This window comes from Neoarius graeffei, chromosome 21 (assembly GCF_027579695.1).
Source record: "Neoarius graeffei isolate fNeoGra1 chromosome 21, fNeoGra1.pri, whole genome shotgun sequence".
Lineage (NCBI taxonomy): Eukaryota > Metazoa > Chordata > Actinopteri > Siluriformes > Ariidae > Neoarius > Neoarius graeffei.
In genome coordinates, this window is record NC_083589.1 from 24,519,200 (window position 1) to 24,543,405 (window position 24,206).

The 24,206-nt window shown below is 42.5% G+C and overlaps 1 protein-coding gene across 2 annotated transcripts in view; it reads right to left on the bottom strand.

Annotated features, from left to right (window-relative positions):
- Positions 1-19,890, bottom strand: part of tbk1 (TANK-binding kinase 1) — a 109,199-nt gene extending 89,309 nt beyond the window's left edge. Inside the window, exons 1-4 of one of the 2 annotated variants that reach the window (XM_060902864.1) lie at positions 19,847-19,890; positions 16,978-17,085; positions 7,266-7,406; positions 3,238-3,367 (exon numbers count right to left, since the gene is read on the bottom strand). In XM_060902864.1, the coding sequence (XP_060758847.1) occupies positions 3,238-3,367; positions 7,266-7,406; positions 16,978-17,064 (358 nt within the window). In that variant the 5' untranslated portion in view covers positions 17,065-17,085; positions 19,847-19,890. The other variant, XM_060902862.1, reaches the window with a different exon arrangement.
- Between the last annotated feature and the right edge of the window lie 4,316 nt (positions 19,891-24,206).

Below are 24,206 nucleotides of genomic sequence, written 5' to 3' on the forward strand. Positions count from 1 at the left end.
GAATTATTTCAAGCTGAGGATCTTTGAGCTCTGAGGCAGTGACACTAAGCACTACACAACAAAACTGCAAAAGAATAAAGGCCTCTGCATGCTCTTGCGACAAGGCTTTCGCAGATAGCTTTTCGCAGACAGTTGTAATTTATCGTCGAGCAGGGAGTAATAGGCGTGTGCGATGTTATTCACCGGCACAACGCAAGGGGGTGCGAAGTCGCTAGAAGTAGTTGGTGGGTGTGGTTAGTGGAGTGTTTATCCTCCGGTTACTTATAATGACTAGAACTTTTTTTTTTAATGACTAGAACTGGAGTCGTATAGATGTACGTACTTCCTCGATCAACCGCTCTTCGTGCTGCTCCATCTTCGCTCGTGTTTTTAAAAATGGTGGTCGTGAAAACAAAACAAACCGGGAAAGTAGGGAAGCGGAAGTGCGTGTACAGCGGATGTAGAGTGGACCAATCAGAGCCCTCTTGTCTGTGACGCTGTCTGCGAGGCTTCTGAGGTGGTCACAATTTTTGGGAGGTGCGCGCAGAGCGTCTGCGAAGGTGGGGGGGCTACGCAGACGCTATCTGCGACGCCGTCTGCGAGGACTGGGTTGTCAGCATAAATTGGCCTTAAGACCAGATAACGGCCAGCATGCACAGAGGAAGCAAATCCTCGCCTTCCCTCCCAGATTCAAACCGCTACCACATTTACACTGCGTAGGTGTAAGCCCACGTCACATGTTAAAAAGCTCCTACCAAAGCAGGATTCATATGTGCAGGAACTGATTACTCAGCCTGGGTAGGAAGGCCCACCCAATGCCAGTTCACTGACAGCTTGGCCACTCAAGCAAACGAAAAAACAGGGAAAAAGGAGTTCAGTGTGGGGGAGTATGCTGTGTCTGTGATGGGATACGTAGCCAAGCGTGTAGACGATGTGACAGTCATCAAGAACATCTCTATATGTGTCATCCAGAAACCCTGGCTCACCAGAAAGGTACATGCACTTCTGAAAGCATGTAATGATGCCTTCAAGTCCGGGCACGAAGATGCTCTCGGATCTGCTGGAACTGATTTGAATCGGGGCATGAGAGTAGCTAAGCCTGCTTATGGACAGAAAATCCAGTCACTTCCTTAACGCAAAAGACTCCAGGTGCATATGGCAAGGCAACCAGTCCATTACAGACTACAGGTCCCCTCCACCATCTTGCAATGACAACACAAACTTCCTCAATACACTAAATGCCTACTTCAGCTAGTTTGAGGAAAAGCGCACCATGCTAGCAAAGAAAGCCCCTCACTGCCCAGATGATGAAGTACTCCGTCTTGATCCAACTGATGTCAGGAGGACCCTCCCTAGAGTCAACCCACGGAAAGCTGCAGGGCCTGACAACATATCAGGGTGTGTATTCAGGGACTGTGCAGACCAACTAACGCACGTCCTCATAGACATTTACAGCACCTCTCTGAGCCAAGCTATCGTAGCCCCATGTTTCCAGGCCACCACCACCATACCATTGCCGAAGAAGACACCAGCAAAAACCCTCAATGACTACCACCCTTATAGCACTCACTTCCATCATGATGAAGTGCTCTGAGAGGCTGGTCAAGGAACATCTAGACTCCCTGTAACACTCTACCCACTTCGGTTTGCATTTCGTCCTAACCGCTCCACTGATGACGCCCTATCGGCAGCACTGCACCTGAGCCTGGCACATCTGGAGAATAAGAACGGTTATGTGCGGATGCTCTTCACTGACTTGAGTTCTCTGTTATCCCACAAGACTTGGTTACAAAACTTGGCCCATTGGGTCTCAACACCCCACTGTGTAACTGGTTACTAGACTTCCCTCATATATAGACCCCAGACAGACAGTACAAGCTGGAAAAAACACTTCAGAAACCATCTTAAACAGCGGGGTTCCCCAGGGCTGTGTTCTGAGTCACCTACTGTTTACCCTGATGACTCACAACTGTTGTGTCCAACGTAACTCGAACTACATCATTAAGTTTTCGGATGACACAGCAGTTGTAGGCCTGATCAGCAAGGATGATAACGACTTAGCCAGAGGGAGGAAGTGAACCAACTTGTTGCCTGGTGTAATAACAATAACCGGTCACCGAATGCCAACAAGACGAAGGAGATCAGCGTTGACTTCAGGAAGAAGGACGCGGTACACACACCACTCACGATCAACGGCAACACTCTGGAGTCAGTTAGGAGCACCAGGTTCCTGGGGGTGCACATCACAGGTGACCTAACGTGGTCTGCAAACACCACTTCCCTCGTCAAGAAGGCACAGCAGCAACTGCACTTCCTGCGTCGAATGAGAAGAGCAAACCTTCCCCCTCCTGTCCGCACCAAAATGTATTTGGTCTTAGTATGTCTATTTATGTCGGTTATATCTTTCACTGCACCTGGAGGTAAGAGAGACGCAATTTCATTCTGCTGGGCAATACTTGTTGTGTGGTTTGAATGACAAAGGTCACTTTGACATGAAAAAGAAATAAAGAAACGCACTTATTTTCTTATTTTTTCATTTACTTCCTATTCATTATTTGTTTTCTTATTATTTTATTTCTACACTTATTTTCTTATTTTATTTTTATTTATTTTTACCTCGCCCGCGATGGAGTAGTGGGGCAAGGTATTGTAATCAGTTTGTTAACAATCTAGCGTCTAGACAGTTGCACCGATTTACTTCAGATTTTCAGGGTAGGTGGGCAATGGTCCGTAGATTACCTGATTAAATTTTGGGGGTAATCAGGTCAACGTGAAGGTCAAGGTCACCGGAAAGGTCAACCTTTCGGTCAAAACATTTTCCATTATAACTCAAAAACGGTTGCCGATAGACAAATGTTTACTATTATGAGCATATAGGAACTCCCATATGGCCTTTCATTTGGCACCATGATCTTTGACCTTGAATGACTTTGAAATATCAAACTCAAGGTCATGGGTTTTCATAGGACTGTAACCTGACAGCTGATGATTGAGAAATATTACCATTATCAACATATAGGTATAAAATAAATGCTGCCAGGCGAGGTTTGTTCTGCCTGGCAACGCTTGTCTTATTTTCATTTCTGCATTTATTATTTTCTTATTCTTTATTTTCTTATCCTTTTATTTATTTTCTTATTCTTTTACAGATTTATTCTTTTTTATGGCACTCCTATGACTCCATAATCAAATTCAAATCAAATCCAATCAACATTTTATCGGATTTCTACTTCAACTCTCAATTAAGACGACACTCACCAACATCTTGCAGCACGATGAGGAACTCGTCTTCAGGGAGACCGTAAGCATTAGATGGCTCCTCAAGCACTGTGTAGAGACTGCCATATGGACAGTATTCCATCACCAAGACCTTGTGACGTGTGTTCGACTGGTGAAAAAGAAACAGAATAATCATTAAAATACAGTCTCTTAGACACCAGGACAGTCAGGAGCGACGCACATGATCCCCTTCATCACCCATTTTAATTATCACCCTCATGCTTAGTCCTACTGGCTGAGGCAAATATTTAGCAAACAAAAAAATCCTTAATTTGATGGTCATTCCTAAACATTGAAGGCTATATGACCTATGAATAGACTGCATGCCATAAATAAATGTATTTTTTCGTGGTCCGGTTTCCATCAAATCCTGCGCTCTGATTGGCTGGCGAGCGGGTCCATATCCTATGGTACGGACCCTGGTGACGGACCTCTGGCGACTCGCTCGTTCACAACAACAACAAACATAGTAGCATTTTTTGTCAACATTTATCTTTTTTATAAGACTTATTTATAATATTTTTATCAAAAATCTTATAAATTTTTGCCAGCATTTCTCAGCATAATAGCATTAATTTTACATCATGGATAGCAATAACGACAGTGTTCACAACGAAAGCGAGTTTTGCTACCCTGAGGAAGAAGAAATAAAAGAAAACATTTCAGGAGAAAGCTAAAAACCTCTAACTGTTGCTAACGCCAAGCAAAAACATGGCTGAATCCTGAATGACTCAATTTTGTATAAATAGGGGACTACATAGGCGGCAAAATGTAGTTTTTTTCCAGCCATGGAAGTGCACTTGTATACCGAGGAGGAAGCCATTTGCATTACAGCCGTGAATGAGGATTCAAAATGGCGGCTCGGCTCGGTTTTCCCTTTCGGGTGCTCTCGTTTTCTGTTAGAATTTGGTAAAGAAAAAATAAATATATTATCTACCAGCTTAAGGTCGGTCTGTATGGTGAAATACCGTTACCTCGGCCTTGAATACTGACCTCGGCCCAGAGGGCCTCGCTCAGTACTTTCAAGACCTCGGCCACGGTATTTCACGATATGGACCTCCCAGCTGGTAAATAACATTTTTATATATATATATATATATATATATATATATATATATATATATATATAAAAACTTGCCCTTCTGGTTCTTTGTCTGCTAATTACACTAACTTCACGTCTTACGTTATACTAACGTTCTAAAGCTTACACATGTCAAGGCTAAAGATGTTCAATCCAAGTTTTTCAAACATACATTTCGTGTTACCATATGTCAACTTTGTTCAAATCAGAGGTCATTTTAAAAATATCAGCCAGAGACAGAATTATTTCAGTTTTAATAATCCATTGTATCAGAATTCCACTGGGTCAAAACTTTACAACAATACAGAAACTGGTGATGGAGGAAGAGACATCAGGGACCAAAGGACGGTATGTACAGCCACCATTACGAGAGTCCTACATCACCATGGCCTGAATGGACGAGAAATTTGTGCAAGCAAGAAACCCCTACACCAACCCCGAGAATATAAAACCAGACTGAAGTTTGAAGGAGGAGATTTTTGGAGGAGTATTCTCTGGTCAGATGAAATGAGAACTGAACTGTTTGGTCATAATGATTAGCTTCATGGATGAAAGAAAAAGGGTGCGGCTTTTAATCCAACTGTGAAACATGGGGGTGGCGGCATCGTGTTGTGATGCTGTTTTGGTGTTTGGACTGAACCGAAAAAGTGTTTTTGAGCAAGAAGGCCCACAATTCTGACCGAGTTCCACCAGGAGGAATGAGCAAAAATTCCAGCTACGTCTCGTGAGAAGATTCAAGTTCAAGCAATTAAAAGGCAACGACACCAAATAGTAACAAAGCGTATGTAAACTTCTGACCCAATGAAAATCTGATATGGTAAAAAGCCCGGATCCAGCTCAGTATTCTGAGTCTATGTAAATAGGATTACATCGCAGCACTGTTCTCGAATCTGATTGGATAGAACATGTTGATTTGTTTTCTAGAACAGCAGCTCTGACAATAGTGTTGGCTACAATACAAATGTGTTTATAGTAATGCTCTCGTTCCCATACGATTTTTTTTTATCATTACACCTTATTTATCGGACCTTGTATCGCAGATGCTCCACATAAGTTTAAAAAAAAATAAAAATAAAAAAAAATTGTGTGTAACTGCTGACATGGCAACATTTTCTGTAAGGAGCCGCGTTTCTTTTTTTGAGATGTAGCTATAAATGTTTTTTTTTTTTTAAAGTCTGTTTCATTATTTAAAAAGTAAAAAATGTGACCCCTCACCGAATCCAGGGACACATGTCGGCCGAAATGAATCCGAGATAATCGCAAAAGAAGCATTTTTTTTTTAAATTTGTGATTTTTGTTTTTTTCCATCATGTGCAAGTTGAGATCTTGAAGAATGCAATCAGTATTTCAGATAATAGATTGTTTTGTTGGAAAAGCATACATTTTTTGTTGCAAATTGTCTCATTTTTGTCAGGACTGTAGCCTGCTGGGGGGTGTGGGTAAATTACCATATGGGCCATTCACATGATGATTTAAGTCTTTTGTTTTGTTTTTTCGTGAATCAGCTGTATGATACGGGCTGAGCGCATGGCTACTTAACTTCATAGAGGTGTGTGATTTCACTATGGAATGAGGAAGCTAAACAGAGCGCAGAGGAGCTGAAAACCGCAAAGCAAACAGACACACGGTATTTACATCGGAGATCACCATTTCTAGCAAAAAAAAAAACCCCGCAACCTCGTTTTCCAGATTGAATAGAATACTTGAATGATCAGATGATACACGGACCGTTCTAGGATTACATTCCATCGGAGGCATTGGTGTGTGCAAGGCGCCGTTTCTCTTTCTGATGGGGTAAGTTTATTAATCTAAGGCTGTGTGGTTATTTTTGCATGTAACGGAGAGTGTTGTGGTTTGGTTAAGCCTAGGTCACAACCGGACGTACGATTTTTTGGCCGTGTGATTTTTGGCGTTTCCCAAATCGCTGCGTTTTTTTTTTTTGTTCATGGAGAAAGACGTGCGTTGGCCGTAAGTTTGTCTTGAAACCTGAAAAAACCGTAAGCGCCCGTAGAGTTTGTTTGACATGACAAAGAACCTCTGCGGCTGGTCTGCGGCTCGAAAATCAGCACGTCACATGCGCGTTCTCGTGCGTTTCATGCGTGCTCTCCGTGCGTTTCTTGCGTTTTTTGCGTGTAGACCGGCCGTAGGAGCGCGTACTGTACGGCCGGTTGTGACCGAGGCTTTACATGAAACTAGTGTTGTGTTAGTTGTGTCATCATCGTGCTATTTTTCTTTCTTACGGTGTGAGTAATTTTTCAACCACAAAACGTTAAAGTATACTTTAGGACTTATTTTTGTACTTCATAATTGTGTTGGGCATACTTTGCATGGAAGAAAAATTGACGTGGTGATCTTTGTTTACATGAAAGTAGTATCGCGCTAGCTCGTAGGGGGTAGGGCTTTCCTTAATATCATGCAGATGAGCAGCATTATGTGCCCGCCCTGCACCCAGAGTAGCTGAGATGGAAAACTTTGAGGGCGATTTTCTCCCTTTTCTGTTTTAAGAAGTATACACTTTCAAAAGGCCACACATTCTTCAAATATTGTCAGATCTCCACATGGAAGGCATCATTGGAAAGCTTAGAAACTGTACTTTCTGAATCTGTCAATAACTCAAAATGCCCCCGGGCTGACATGTGTCCCTGGATTCTGTGATCTGCCACAAATGTTAGTATTAGCAAATAACTGTAATATATGAAGAAGGAAAAAAAAAACACTTCAGGACACACTGCTGTGAGAAAATAATCCATCCACTTCGCACTGGGAAACATCACACAATCACAATGTTGATTTATTTTCCTATAACAGCACGCCACGCCTGTGGTGTTTTTCCTGCGCTGTGTAAATCAGTCACGAGCACTTTTGTTCTCACTGTATGTGATCTGCAACACTTGAGTTTATTATTCGTGTCACTTGAACGTCCTACCTCTTCCTCAACGGCGAAAAGCTTGACGATGTTCTTGTGGTTGAGTTTCTTGAGCACCTCAAACTCTCTCATCTGCACATCCAGAGGCCGCAGGAAGCTGAGGTTGTTGAAGACCTTGACGGCATAGAGATCGCCTGTTTTCTGCAGGGAAAAAAAAAAAAGATATATGGTTCACAACAAAGTAGAACTAAAGTTGCTTAATCCTATAAGAACTGACGAGATTCTGAGATCTACTGCATGGCTTTCTGAGGGTCTCCCGCTTTCAAACTGAGAGAATTCACTTATGCCGCTTTTCCACTACAAACGCGGCTGAGTCGGGCTGAGCGGTGCCGTGCCGTGTCGAGCTGAGTGGGGTTGTTGGAGTTGCATTTCGACTACAACCGCGCTGAACCGTGCTGGCTGGAAGTGGGTGGACACATTGGGTGGAGTTAGCGAAAGTGGGTGGACGTCACGTGATGTCGTTAAGCGGCGCAAACAGTGACATCAGTGATCTTTTAAGCGGTAGTCTCACGACCCGGATAGTAAACAATAAACATGGAGGACATGGAGTCGTTAGTGTTGCTGGTCTTGGTGCTGTGGCTTGTTGTCACCGACAACGCCAACAGATACTGGCAAGAGCGTATAGATGAGGCGAGGCGCATAAGGCTTCAGAAATTCTCGTAATTCGTAATTATTATTCTTCCGGGTTTACGGTGTTTACAGATCCCAGCGTGCTCGCGGGGCGTGTGTGGGCATGTGAGGACACTCCTCCTCACCAATCAGTGCACAGGGGAGTGTCTGCTCACGCCCCCAGCCTCACTCGGCTCGCTTTGGCTCGCTTCAGCCCCACTCCAAAACGGTGCGAGTTTTAGGGGCTAAGCAGGGCTGAAGCGAGCTGAGTCGTGCTGGTTTTGGTAGTTGAAACGCGAGCCGTGTCAGGCTGAAGTGAGCTGAAGCGAGCTGAAGTGAGCTGAAGCGAGCTGAAGTGAGCTGAAAAAGGGTAGTGGAAAAGGGCCGTTACTCTACAACATGCCAAATTATTCAGCAATTACTGGATATTTAGAGCTGGAAGGAGGTGAGGAGACGACTTCAGCTTACCTTCACAGCTTTAAAGGTAGACCGCCTTTCAGATTTTTCAAGTGTAGGTCATAAAAAGAATTTTCCCAACACCCAAGTATTTTTGTTTAGTGGACCGAAAACTCGAATTCGAATCGCAGACTTCCAATTTTACTCTTTTTTTTTTTTAAATAGAACAATTAATGAATTTATCTCCACGTGGCCCTAAATTTTCTGTTATTTTTTTCCTGCTTCACCATGACGCAATATAAGATACAACATCATGCATGACGTGGTGGGCTTTCCCGGTTCGCGCAAGGCATTGTGGGATACAAATTTGAAACAGGAGAGAAAAATGGAGGACGTGAGCGTGCGAATGAAACGTGAAAGACCGACTACAGTAACGGAAAGCGAGAAGAAAAGACGTTATGTTCTATACGAAGGAAAGGAAACGCAGGCCCAAACTAATAAATATCGGCGCTCAGTGAGCACCTCGGTGTGATCAGCTGTTCGTTTAGCGACAGAATGATGGAACTGTCAGTGCACGCTCAAAGGTAAACCTGCGCATGCGCACACACACGGACTTCCTCTGTCTGCTTGACTGCGCGAAGCAAGCGATTTCATGCACATTATTTCCTCGGGAATCCGCTCAAATTAGATAACTTCCCAGCCACAGAATGGCCTGATATTTTGTGACATATTACAGAAATAAACATATATCGTAATGACCAAATTTCAGAAGGAACTAAATTTCACCGATTTTATGAAATCAAAAGGCCGTCTAGCTTTAACAGCGTGTGCCATGTTATTCGGCAATATCCACTGCTTTACAATGCTGTCAAACTACACAACGCTATAGAGACCCTGTGGACAAAGTGAATCCTTTAACAAGAAACATGTTTTCTACAAATATTATTTGCAAAAATGTCTCAACAAATGACAAATTAAAGGGAAAAAAAAGCGCTTTTTTTTTTGCTGGCGTGGTCTGGTTCCTCTCCATATCAATACAAATTTCTTCTTTAATGAAACGTTTTTATCTTGATGGGAGTGGTTGCTTCCAGGGTGACTCCGCCCCCTTTCCACAGGGTATAATGTCTCACTGAATCCGAGAATGATGCATGGAGGATATTACACATTTGTGCAAAGATGTGAAGCTTATCTTTGAGTGGTGAATGTATGTATTCACGAGTGAGTGAAGCGAATGAGTGAAAATATTTTTCAACACGAGAAGATAAACTGGGGCGGCACGGTGGTGTAGTGGTTAGCGCTGTCGCCTCACAGCAAGAAGGTCCGGGTTCGAGCCCCGTGGCCGGCGAGGGCCTTTCTGTGCGGAGTTTGCATGTTCTCCCCGTGTCCGCGTGGGTTTCCTCCGGGTGCTCCGGTTTCCCCCACAGTCCAAAGACATGCAGGTTAGGTTAACTGGTGACTCTAAATTGACCGTAGGTGTGAATGTGAGTGTGAATGGTTGTCTGTGTCTATGTGTCAGCCCTGTGATGACCTGGCGACTTGTCCAGGGTGTACCCCGCCTCTCGCCCGTAGTCAGCTGGGATAGGCTCCAGCTTGCCTGCGACCCTGTAGAAGGATAAAGCGGCTAGAGATAATGAGATGAGATGAGAGAAGATAAACTTCATATCTTCGCGCCACCGTGTAATGTCCTTTATATTATATGGACACATCCACAAAAAATTAAATAAATACCAATAAAATAAATGAATAAAATCACAAGTTAATCAAAAGAATTTTAATTTTGAACTGGTTTGCCATTTTGACAACACGTGTCTAGTCAGCGGGAGAACACTGGGAGTGACGCCAGCAGAGTGAAATATGTCACTCAGGTCCGCGATGGATTTCGTCTGAAAAACGCGAGTTTTTCCAACACGAGAAGATAAACTTCATATCTTCAAGCCAGCATGTGATTTTCTTTTTATTATATCGACACATTCACAAACAAAAAATCCCCAAATTTATCAAAACAATTCATCGATTTCCTCACGTTTTGGTTCTCCATGTCCCAGATGTAGTTTGTATGAAAAATACGACTGGCGTATGTCCCAATAAAACACTCGTGTCCATATAATATAAAATCGTATTTTTTTCGCGGTCCAGTTTCCATCAAATCCTGCGCTCTGATTGGCTGGCGAGCGGGTCCGTAACCTACGATACGGACCCCAGTTACGGACCTCTGGTGACTCACTCGTTCACAACAACAACAAACATGGTAGCATTTTTTTTGTCAACATTTATCTTTTTTTTATAAGATTATCAAAAATCTTATACATTTTTGCCAGCATTTCTCAGGAGAACAGCATTAATTTTACAGCATGGATAGCGATAACGACAGTGTTCACAACGATACCGAGTTTTACTGCCTTGAGGAAGAAGAAATAAAAGAAAACATTTCAGGAGAAAGCTAAAAACCTCTAACTGTTGCTAACGCCGAGCAAAAACATGGCTGAATCCTGAATGACTCAATTTTGTATAAATAGGGGACTACATAGGTGGCAAAATGTAGTTTTTTTCCTGCCATTGAAGTGCACTTGTATACCGAGGAGGAAGCCATTTGCATTACAGCCGTGAATGAGGATTCAAAATGGCGGCTCGGCTCGGTTTTCCCTTTCGGGCGCTCTCGTTTTCTGTTAGAATTTGGTAAAGAAAAAATAAATATATTATTTACCAGCTTAAGGTCGGTCCGTATGGTGAAATACCGTGACCTCGGCCTTGAATACTGACCTCGGCCCAGAAGGCCTCGCTCAGTACTTTCAAGACCTCGGTCACAGTATTTCACGATATGGACCACCCAGCTGGTAAATAACATACCGTATTTTTCGGACTATAAGTCGCACTTTTTTTCATAGTTCGGCTAGCCATGCGACTTATACTCCGGTGCGACGTATATATGTTTTTTTTTTTTTTTTCACCGCGGAATAACTGGGAGCTGATGCTGAGTCTGACGACAGCCACGCAGAAGAAGAGGAAACGGCACTTCGCCTGCCGCTGGAGTTGGCAGAGTTGTTCAGAAGCGACACCGAGGATGAGGAATTCAATGGATTTGCTGATTTGGAGTGAAATCGCCAGCTTGATAAACTTGATTGACCTGTGTTTTATTATTAATGATAGGCCTATAGTTATTTAAATAAGTTATGTAATGATTTTAGGCAGTGCTTAATTTGTGAAGTGGGAGGTCCCGGAACGCAGGAGGTGGGTGGGTCCGGCGACTCAAAAAAAAAAAAAGGTGGGGGGTGGTTTACTATAACTTTACGCACACGCGCTTATTGTGTGTGTAAAATAATAATAATAATATCAGACATTATGATCTTAGAAAACGCTTTAGTGACGAACAGTTACAGACAGTAATATGTCGTGATATGTTATAAAATATTATTTTTATTAGGCTATATATTAAATTATATATTAAATTTATCTTCTAAAATAACAGACTACTCATATCACAACTGGTTTATTTCACCATTGGAGATCAGATCACACAAGACATGAGTTAAATTACTCTTTTTAAGGATTTAAGTAGGGTATTTAAAAGCGGTTGTTGTTTTTTTCACTAGACGGTTGTCTTTGGAGATGATCTACCTATAGCCTACTTGACCTCTGATTTAATGAAATAAAATTCGACAAAAATGAAGAATGACTCTCCTCGATGATGACTACAGCTTTAATAACACAGATGAAAGAGCCATGGGGCGATAATAAGCCCTACCGGTAAAAATAATCTAAAAGCAAACTGATTAATGCATCAGAAATAGGCTACTAATATTAGTTATAATAATAATATAGGCTATTAGTAATAACGATAGTGATAGTATTAAAGATAGTAGTAGATATTTAAAATAATCAGACTAGGCTACTTACAGGGCAAAGGGCGCGTTATCACTGCTCAGCTGTTCGTTTATTAAATAAACAATGCAGTCGCGCAGTAACCACGCGCCGCTTATCAGATACAATCACAGATTCCATGGATAGAATAACCCTTCAAAAAAGTGCGACTTATAGTCCGGTGCGACGTATATATGTTTTTTTCATCTTCATAATGCATTTTTTGGCTGATGCGACTTAAACTCCGGAGCGACGTATAGTCCGGAAAATACGGTATATATATTTCATGGCCTTCACAGTTACCACATCTCAGCTCTCTTGAATACCTCACCATCATCCTAAAGATCCAGTATTGTTACAAAGACTTGTAGAAACAAACCTACATGCACCCATCTGTTCTGACCACCGAGACGCTTCACTTTAGCTTTTCCTTTAATTTGTCACTCCTTTGTACACTGAAGCCAACTGACCCTTCAATGCTATTGTAATGAATTCACAGCGAATCATGCGTCTGCAACAGTCTGTGCTTTGTACATGACTAAACCTGAAAGTCTTTTCTAAACAAGCTCAACTGTGAGCTACTGGTCACTGACGTATCCCCCCGCTCACGCTTATATCAGAATGCAAGCAATCGAAGGAACAGGACACTTATTATGAATGTTGACTTCAACAAATAATGAACCCTGAAACAAGTGAGTAAAGAGCCGTGTCTCTCCCCAGGGATTTCAAACAGCATCCGGGGAAACTGCCATTTTGAAATAGCATTTTGCTTCTTGAAATAGCGTCAAAGAAAAGAAAGAAAGCACAACTTTATTCATCACACACTTGTGAAATTTCCTCTCTGCATTTAACCCATCTGAAGCAGTGAACACACACATGCACACACACGCGAGCAATGACCGCACACACATACCCAGAGCAGTGGGCAGCCATGCTAACAGCATCCGGGGAGCAGTTGGGAGTTCGGTGCCTCGCTCAAGGGCACCTCAGCCCACGGCCATCCCATATTAACCTAACCTGCATGTCTTTGGACTGTGGGGGAAACCGGAGCACCCGGAGGAAACCCACGCGGACACGGGGAGAACATGCAAACTCCGCACAGAAAGGCCCTCGCCGGCCACGGGGCTCGAACCCAGAACCTTCTTGCTGTGAGGCAACCGTGCTAACCACTACACCATTCACTGTATAATCTTTTATAAAATTAACACAGATAGCATCATATTCAGACAATATACAGTGGTGCTTGAAAGTTTGTGAACCCTTTAGAATGTTCTATATTTCTGCATAAATATGACCTAAAACATCATCAGATTTTCACACAAGTCCTAAAAGTAGAAAAAGAGAACCCAGTTAAACAAATGAGACAAAAATATTATACTTGGCCATTTATTTATTGAGGAAAATGATCCAATATTACATATCTGTGAGTGGCAAAAGTATGTGAACCTTTGCTTTGATCTGGTGTGACCCCCTTGTGCAGCAATATCGGCTTGGAGGAATTTTAGCCCATTCCTCCATACAGAACAGCTTCAACTCTGGGATGTTGGTGGGTTTCCTCACATGAACTGCTCGCTTCAGGTCCTTCCACAACATTTCCATTGGATTAAGGTCAGGACTTTGACTTGCCATTCCAAAACATTAACTTTATTCTTCTTTAACCATTCTTTGGTAGAACGACTTGTGTGCTTAGGGTCGTTGTCTTGCTGCATGACCCACCTTCTCTTGAGATTCAGTTCATGGACAGATGTCCTGACATTTTCCTTTAGAATTCGCTGGTATAATTCAGAATTCATTGTTCCATCAATGATGGCAAGCCGTCCTGGCCCAGATGCAGCAAAACAGGCCCAAACCATGATACTACCACCACCATGTTTCACAGATGAGATAAGGGTCTTATGCTGGAATGCAGTGTTTTCCTTTCTCCAAACATAACGCTTCTCATTTAAACCAAAAAGTTCTATTTTGGTCTCATCCATCCACAAAACATTTTTCCAATAGCCTTCTGGCTTGTCCATGTGATCTTTAGCAAACTGCAGACGAGCAGCAATGTTCTTTTTGGAGAGCAGTGGCTTTCTCCTCGTAACCCTGCCATGCACACCATTGTTGTTCAGTGTTCTCCTGATGGTGGACTCATGAACATTAGCATTAGCCAATGTGAGAGAGGCCTTCAGTTGCTTAGAAGTTACCCTGGGGTCCTTTGTGACCTCACCGACTATTACACGCCTTGCTCTTGGAGTGATCTTTGTTGGTCGACCACTCCTGGGGAGGGTAACAATGGTCTTGAATTTCCTCCATTTGTACACAATCTGTCTGACTGTGGATTGGTGGAGTCCAAACTCTTTAGAGATGGTTTTGTAACCTTTTCCAACCTGATGAGCATCAACAACGCTTTTTCTGAGGTCCTCAGAAATCTCCTTTGTTCGTGCCATGATACACTTCCACAAACATGTTGTGAAGATCAGACTTTGATAGATCCCTGTTCTTTAAATAAAACAGGGTGCCCACTCACACCTGATTGTCATCCCATTGATTGAAAACACCTGACTCTAATTTCACCTTCAAATTAACTGCTAATCCTAGAGGGTCACATACTTTTGCCACTCACAGATATGTAATATGGGATCATTTTCCTCAATAAATAAATGAGAAGTATAATATTTTTGTCTCATTTGTTTAACTGGGTTCTCTTGATCTACTTTTAGGACTTGTGTGAAAATCTGATGATGTTTTAGGTCATATTTATGCAGAAATATAGAAAATTCTAAAGGGTTCACAAACTTTCAAGCACCACTGTAAGACCTTTGAAACCAATAGACGGAAAGCGGAGGATGAGAGACATGAGATGAAAAGCTGCTCAAGCCATAAAACTGACAACCTCCTGGGCAGACGCCTGAGCAGTCTTTCAGAGACCGCCATGCTAGTGTTGAGCGGATGGATTTGATCTAAAATGGATCATCAGGTTTCACACAAACTTGTGGAGCCCATGCAGCTCTAGTGCACACTGTCCTTAAAGGACATGGGACATGAAACATAAATGCACGCTATATCAGTTTCTTTCCATTAAAAATATGAAATAATTGCATCAACAAATAAAAAATTATCTATTAAATTCAGCAAAATCGTTATATTCGTGATGATTATATGGCATTTCTGCTCGAGCTCCGATATGCATATTTTACAACCGGAAGAGCCGCTGTCACGTGATCATACGTCACAAAAACTTTCGGGTACAGCACAAGCGGGTAGATGAATATGGAGAAGTGTGAATCGTGATGATGACGAATGCGACAAAATAGTTTTTGTGTCTTGGATGACAAGAAAATTGTTTCGTTTTTAGAGTGTTTAACGTACATTGAACATCATGGTGTATTGCGACCTCCCAGTCAGTCAGACGCGCTGTTACTCCTGTTAGCAATGTAGCTAGGCTCAGCATGGCCAATGGTATTTTTTGGGGCTGTAGTTAGATGCGACCAAACTCTTCCGCGTTTTTCCTGTTTACATAGGTTTATATGACCAGTGACATGAAACAAAGTTCAGTTACACAGATTGAAACGTGGCGATTTGCTATGCTATGGAAAGTCGGCACTATAATGACAGGCGTACTAACACCTTCTGCGCGCTTCAGCAGCGCATTGATACCTTCACTCGGAGTTGTACCATTATTTTTTAGACAGGGCGGACGGACCAGGGCATTCGCCTGCCTGGCTGTGCCCGACGAGGAGCGCTCTCGGCCGGCTTGGGAGGCAGACGGCAGCCCCTCCTGGAAGTGTGGTTTTACCATGGGCCTCATGCGGAAAAATGCCGAGGTGCATTCGCTAAGCGACTGAAAGCCGAGGTAAGGATTAGTATTATAATTTTGGGTGTATCAATTATTGATTATCATAATTCTGACTCGTTTCGCCATTTTGAATGTTTTCATCTCGGACTCTGGAAGCATTGTATCTCAATCAATCTCGAAAAATATCAGCCAAAAAAAAAAACCTAGCTTGCAACGGACTTTAGCTAGATCTATGATGAACTTTCAATGTATGATACAAAAATAATACTTCTTTCAACAGATCATTAGCCTTTGAGCAGAATTGTTTTTAAGTGTTATCGAGCCGACCGCTTTCAGTTTCATGGGGATTGAATGAACTCTCACTCTCAGAATCATCTGACCCGTCAGAGTAAAGACAAGATCTATGTTCATGTGAATTTCCAGCTATTGGTTCGAATTGATAGGGTCTAACTTCACATCTCTGTGAAACATCGGGAATGTCACTGTCGATGGTGTCCATTTCGGTAACCTGTTTACATTAGATTCCCAAGCGCTGGCTCCTTGGAAAGTTTTTGTGACGTCACGGGTCACGTGACCACCTAGCTAATTAACGAATCATTGTTTTACGCTGATGTATAAAAAAAGTTGAATAATGTGATGATTTTCACATTTTTGACGCCCTGCAGTGATTTAGATGGCATTTCTTATGTCCTTTATACATAATTATACCCAGAAAAAAATCCATGTCCCATGTCCTTTAAAGCAAAAAAGGGACAAACCAAATACTAAGAAACTCTGAAATTCATGTTGATATTTCAAAGAGTCTACTTCATACAAAATAATTTGCAATGAAAATTGTACGAAACTAGAAAACTCAAAGCATTTTCACTCGTGCTTTCAGACATTTGGACCCCACTGTAGATGTGCGTGGTATATTTGTGACCTGTCTAAACCCAGCCACTAAGATGCAGGAGGACAAAAGCAGGCTTGTGGTTTCCTGATGTTCCATAAAACAGATGAAACATCAGTATGACACTGCTATAACCGAGCCCCATATCCCACAACAGATTAGAACGTCCTGTTTGCACGCACCTTGTGTCTGCCCCGGTACACGTTGGCTGTGGCCCCTTGACCCAGCAGGTCTGAGATCAGCCACAGGTAGTTTGTCGTACTCTGCATGATGTTCTTCTTCAGAGGAACCTAGAACATGAACAGATTTTTTTTAAAGAAAGGACATGCTTATTCTCCAGGCATCACCTTCATGCAGTTCCATAATGTACTGAGGTCACTTCAAAACCACTGATGGCCTCACCATGAAGACGGCTGAGGAGTACAATTGCTACACGATAGCTTTATGACCGCAATTTCGATGAATAATTTTGCACTCAAGTCTCCATCAGTGAACAGTTGATAACTTCAACAAAACAGACTTCGTATTAAAACTATAATGAATTTCCTAGGTATAAAATTGCATTTTTTTTTATCATATAGCACACAGTTATCGAAGTGAATAATTTATAATTGCACAATCCGGTGTCACCCAGATGAGGATGGGTTCCCTTTTACGTCTGGCTCCTCTCAAAGTTTCTTTCTCATCTTACCTGATAAAGTTTTTCATTGCCACTGAGATAAGATTACATACAGGGTGTTTCAAAAAATTTCATATCATTTCAGTCTAATAACTTTCCCAATTCTTGTTCAATTGACCTCTAATTTTAACAGCATGTGTGAAAAAAGGTCAAAATTTTATGTTTTTATCTTTTTAGGTATAGAAATGCCATTCATTGGCAAAGAAAAGGTGTTTTGTGTGTTAGAGCAGCCTTTCTCAACCGGGGTGCCGTCAAAAAATGATATATTCTAACACTGAAATAAATAAAATGAATTAAAATTCCAAAAAAACGATAGTTACACTAATGCAGATCATCGCCACCTCATGCATCATCAAAATTTGTCTCACGGCCCCCTTTCCCATGTTACAACGTCACTGCCGGGGTCAGCGTGACTGTGTATATTTTATATGGGGGTGCCTTGAGAATTTGCATACTTCTGAAGGGTGCTGTGACTGAAAAAAGGTTGAGAAACACTGTTAGAGTACGCTCGAACAGAGTCGAACAAGACCGTGCAGCGTGCATTTATAAGAGAATTGTCTAAAAATGCACCAAATGCAATGCAGATTTGGACACGGCACAAAAAGTTCAAAGAGGAAAGCTGTCTGTGCAGCAGGGCAAAAGGATCTGGACGACCACCAGCATCAGAAGAGACGGTCAAGCGAGCAGGTTCACGAATATTGGAGATTTGTGAAAATGTTCATGGAATCCACATACATGGAATTTCTCAATCAAATTTTTAGGAATAAATCTTATATTGCTCAGCATTAAGCCTGTTCAGGTTCATTTGCCTAGATGATGTAGTTTCTGGGATATTTACATCTCAAATAATATCAATATTTTTTAAAATACCCTATACACACACAAAACTGTGCAAAAGTCTTAAGTACATGGAAAGAAATGCTGTGGATCAAAAATGGTTTATCTCATCTCATCATCTCTAGCCGCTTTATCCTGTTCTACAGGGTCGCAGGCGAGCTGGAGCCTATCCCAGCTGACTACGGGCGAAAGGCGGGGTACACCCTGGACAAGTCGCCAGGTCATCACAGGGCTGACACATAGACACAGACAACCATTCACACTCACATTCACACCTACGCTCAATTTAGAGTCACCAGTTAACCTAATCTGCATGTCTTTGGGGGAAACTGTGGGGGAAACCGGAGCACCCGGAGGAAACCCACGCGGACACGGGGAGAACATGCAAACTCCACACAGAAAGGCCCTCGCCGGCCACGGGGCTTGAACCCGGACCTTCTTGCTGTGAGGCGACAGCACTAACCACTACACCACCGTGCCACCTGTGAGACGACCTTTTGCTTAAAAAAATATATAAAAATAAATAAATAGTAGTCTGAGGTGCAGTTTTATGCGGAAATGATCTGTAGGTTTTACTGAGCATCTTCCAGAACCAGCCACAGTTCTTCTGGACACTTTGACTGTCACACTCGCTTCTTCATTTTGCCCCAAACCCCAGCAGCCTTCATTATGGTTTCTTTTTTAATCTGAAAAGTGCTCTCTTATATAATATGCTGCTCAGATACGAACTTTTTTTTTTTTCTGTAACATTTAATTTTGTGCTGGAAAACAAACGTTTGGACTCTAAAATGTTGATCTATAGCATGCTTGTATGGAAAAAAAATGCATAAGACTTTTGCACAGTACTACACACACACACTATATATATATATATATATATATATATATATATACTCTTTTAGGTTACTAGACTAGTTAATTAGTGCCAGCAGATCAGAACTTATTGTGTTTCAGATATAAAGTGTTAAAAACAATAACATCAGGAATCAAAGCCCAGGCTGGTGGACTGTGTGTGTGTGTGTGTGTGTGTGACGTCACAGGTGTGGGAAATTCCCATCACAACCATCAAAAACTTCATGAGGCCAATTCGACATGGTGGGATTTTTTTTATTTTAATAATTTGTGGCATAATTGGACCTGATGAAGAAAACACACCACATCAGCCGACTGTAGCTTTCGGTTTATTCTCAGGGCCACGGAAACGAAACCTAAACATTTATAGCAACTTCAAAATACATACATTATATATTTATATAAAAAAATGCTTATATTAAAACTTTAACTTTCTCTGTTGCATGTGAAACGCGACTGTTTATCGGCACATCAAATCCCAGTAAAGCCCACCTGACCATTCCACAAGTTTCTTTGTATTGAACGGCGACCAGTCACACCAGCTGAACCAGTGCCGCTCACATCAGGGACTCGAACACCAGTCTAACCCCGGAACCCAACAAACACCGGCCAATCCTCATCTGATCACACACAGCCACTGCATCCAAAAATTTAACAAAACAGCGTTTTGTTTATTTCCTCACCCCAGGAGCACGATATCCTCTTCCGTTTTCTCCTGTGACGTCACACGGTCATGTGAGCAAAACCTACAATCCGCTTTGACCGCATTAGTTTCGGTACCGTATAGTTTATAATATAGGGGTACGTGTGTTTTTCAAACACCAAACAGAATATAAAGTCAAGTCAAGTCAACTTTATTGTCAAATATGCTATACATGCTCGACATACAGCACAGATGAAATTTCAGTCCTCTCTGACCCACAGTGCAAACAGGCAATGCAATAAATAAAAATAAAAATAGAATAATTGAAAAAACAAACAATATAAACAGTATAAACACTATAAACAGGGGTCACCAAACTACGGCCCACGGGCCGGATCTGGCCCGCCACCCCCCTTTGACCGGCCCTATGAGGCAATCCCCAAAAGTGGTCATGACCTATTTTTTTAAATTGCTTTTTGGCAAATAATAACATGTTTGCATCTTGTATTTTGTTGATTTTATCAATTAAAATTGATATTTCATTATAAAATGAACTATTCACACATCACATTATCTCTAGCCGCTTTATCCTTCTACAGGGTCGCAGGCAAGCTGGAGCCTATCCCAGCTGACTACGGGCGAAAGGCGGGGTACACCCTGGACAAGTCGCCAGGTCATCACAGGGCTGACACATAGACACAGACAACCATTCACACTCACATTCACACCTACGGTCAATTTAGAGTCACCAGTTAACCTAACCTGCATGTCTTTGGACTGTGGGGGAAACCGGAGCACCCGGAGGAAACCCACGCGGACACGGGGAGAACATGCAAACTCCGCACAGAAAGGCCCTCGCCGGCCCCGGGGCTCGAACCCAGGACCTTCTTGCTGTGAGGCGACAGCGCTAACCACTACACCACCGTGCCGCCCTGAACTATTCATATTTTCCGAATTTTCATCATATGCTCGCGATCAAGCAGTGACAGGCAGCGCACGTGCAGAGAACTGTCAGTGTTCAGGACAGCAAAATGGCTAGCGGTTAGTGAAAAGTTGACAGAGAGTGCAGAGTTTTTAAAGAACAGTGGACCACCGGTTATTTTTTCGTTCAGTGTAAGGACCGTGCAGTTTGTCTTATATGTAAAGAAAGTGTGTCGGTTTTCAAAGAATATAATCTGCGTCGTCACTACGAAACCCGCCACAAAGAGTATGCTAGTTTGCGAGGGCAAACAAGAGAAGACAGGATTCGGAGGATGAAATGCGGACTGGCTGCACAACAGAATGTATTCCTTCACCAAACCCAGATCAACCAGGCTGCTGTCTGAGCTAGCTATAAGGTAGCTCACCTACTAGCTACCCATGGAAAGCCGTTTACTGATGGGGATTTTGTTAAAGTATGCATGCTTGCTGTGGCCGAGGAAGTGTGTCCCGACAAGAAGGATGGAAGGGTGCGCTCAACACGGTGAGTCTCTCCGCACCTACAGTACTATGACCAGGTGAACCGAAGATTTGGGGGACAACGTGTATGACCAGCTGAATGAGAGAGCGTCAGAATTCGAGTTTTTTGCTTTGGCCATGGATGAGAGCAATGACGTGCAGGACACAGCACAGCTGCTGTGATCTATTGATCTATTGCTCATATTATAATTTCACTGTTTTTTAAAAATGTATTTATAGGCCTATTTATTTGACCTTTATTAAGTGCTGCACACAATTATTATTAATATTATTAATAATATCAACAGGCCTACCTACAATTTATAATTTTCCACTCACCTTTGCCAGTGTCAATCACCTCAACTAGGCAGATATTTCTTACCTTGACAGCTTTGATGTTATTTTTATTAGAAAATAAATAAATGGAATATCTGTGGTATTTCAAATTAAAACAAAGTGTGAAGACTCGATTACTACTTTTGGAAACCACTAGTAAAGATAAACAAATATGTGCCAAGAATCAAGTGTTGATATAGTAGTGGGGATATAGTAGTGTGGGGATATACTGTAGTAGTGTGGCTATAGTAGTGGGGATGGCTGGCCAGGCTAGTAATCTCTACTACACAATGAGGCCTGCTGGTGGTCATATTTGTCTGGGTCATACAATTCTATGTTATATAGCTGACCCGACCCCGGCCCCCATCACAGTCAGGAGCAACAATGTGGCCCCCAGAGAAAAAAGTTTGGTGACCCCTGCACTATAGATATGAACTAGACGTAGACTAAACACTCATATATACATACACACACACACTGACCACGTTGTGCCTGTCCTGCTGTAATACTCTGTGATTTTATATCTTTATTAAAGGGCATACTCTGGACCAATTTAGTGTTTTTTTATATGAAAGTATGTCCCTTTACACACTCATCCAGAAGGGTAATTTTGCACAAGGCCATCTGTCTACAGCAGAAAAAAATAAAAGAACAAAAATCCCAAGGGAGTCTGGAGCCAGATTTGTGACGTCACGTGTGGAAGCGCCAGCAGGCTGCACGAGCTTTGCACGGTTTCAGTGCACAGCCTGTGTAGACCAAGCGCTCCCATTTCTCTCTGATTGTCCGGTCTTTTGGGAAACGATGAGTACTAATCCCATCAAGATTGGTGTTGCTACGCCCTCCTACGATACATCTGTTAGCCATTTTAATAATTACGCGATAACGTTGAAGAAATTTGCAGAAAACCACCAGGTCGTTTTCTCATAAACAAACCAGCGCTGACGTAGGATTCAGAGGGAGGCGTCCCGCACGCGACGTCACGAAAATCAATGTTTGCCGGGAAATCCAAATGCCAAGTTTTTTCAGAGGCGGACAAATTCGCCTCATATGGCTTGATTTCAACTGAATTTTTCTGGTATTGCGCAAGGTAAAAAAATTGCACAAAATGCAACAGATATTTGACCAAAGTTTAATATAAAATAGGAGAATTACATTGATCTTGCTCCTGAATTTACCCATGATATGCACTTTAATGTGGGCGGCACGGTGGTGTAGTGGTTAGCGCTGTTGCCTCACAGCAAGAAGGTCCAGGTTCGAGCCCCATGGCTGGCGAGGGCCTTTCTGTGCGGAGTTTGCATGTTCTCCCCGTGTCCGCGTGGGCTTCCTCCGGGTGCTCCGGTTTCCCCCACAGTCCAAAGACATGCAGGTTAGGTTAACTGGTGACTCTAAATTGACCGTAGGTGTGAATGTGAGTGTGAATGGTTGTCTGTGTCTATGTATCAGCCCTGTGATGACCTGGCGACTTGTCCAGGGTGTACCCCGCCTTTCGCCCGTAGTCAGCTGGGATAGGCTCCAGCTTGCCTGCGACCCTGTAGAACAGGACAAAGCGGCTAGAGATAATGAGATGAGATTAACAGCAGCAAAAAATGACGTGGCATTTCATCCTCAACATTTTATTCCTCCACATGACATTTCAGTCCTCCACACTGGAACATGGAGGTATACTGTACATACATACATAAAGGTTGGCATAATGTGGCAGATCAACTAACATACATTTCCTGTTGAATTTCATCACATCAAAAACCTGTTTCCTGCCCTGTAACATTCTTTTCAAGCCAACTACATTTTCTAAATTTAGCACTGAACTGTGTGAATTATCATACTGTCTTCCAACAGCAAAACATTTTCTGTTATCAAGTCTCTCTACTGGGCGGCACGGTGGTGTAGTAGTTAGCGCTGTCGCCTCATAGCAAGAAGGTCCGGGTTCGAGCCCCGTGGCCGGCGAGGGCCTTTCTGTGCAGAGTTTGCATTTTCTCCCCGTGTCCGCGTGGGTTTCCTCCGGGTGCTCCGGTTTCCCCCACAGTCCAAAGACATGCAGGTTAGGTTAACTGGTGACTCTAAATTGACCGTAGGTGTGAATGTGAGTGTGAATGGTTGTCTGTGTCTATGTGTCAGCCCTGTGATGACCTGGCGACTTGTCCAGGGTGTACCCCGCCTTTCGCCCGTAGTCAGCTGGGATAGGCTCCAGCTTGCCTGCGACCCTGTAGAACAGGATAAAGCGGCTAGAGATAATGAGAAGATGAGAAGTCTCTCTACCACAATGTAATAATACAGTGATTGTGTCCATTATCCAACAAAACAGTGAAGCTGTTCCTTTTCATTACTCTAGTGAACTGCTCTGAGCAATACAGTTCTCCTTTGATGAAAGTTCTACTGAATATTTTCACAGCTGAAAGTTTCTCTCTCATAGCCAGTATCTCTTCGTTAGTAAGTTTTCGTACATAGTGTAAACCAAGGGTCACAACTTGATCTGCTACTCTTTCAAACTGTTTCAGCTTTTTTCACCAGTCAAGTTGTTAGACAGCTGTATACATCTAGGCACAGCATTTCTCAGTGCATTGTTTTTCAAGAGGCAACACTTGTCTATATGTGAATTGTTTCATTATTTGTAAGGCAACACTCTG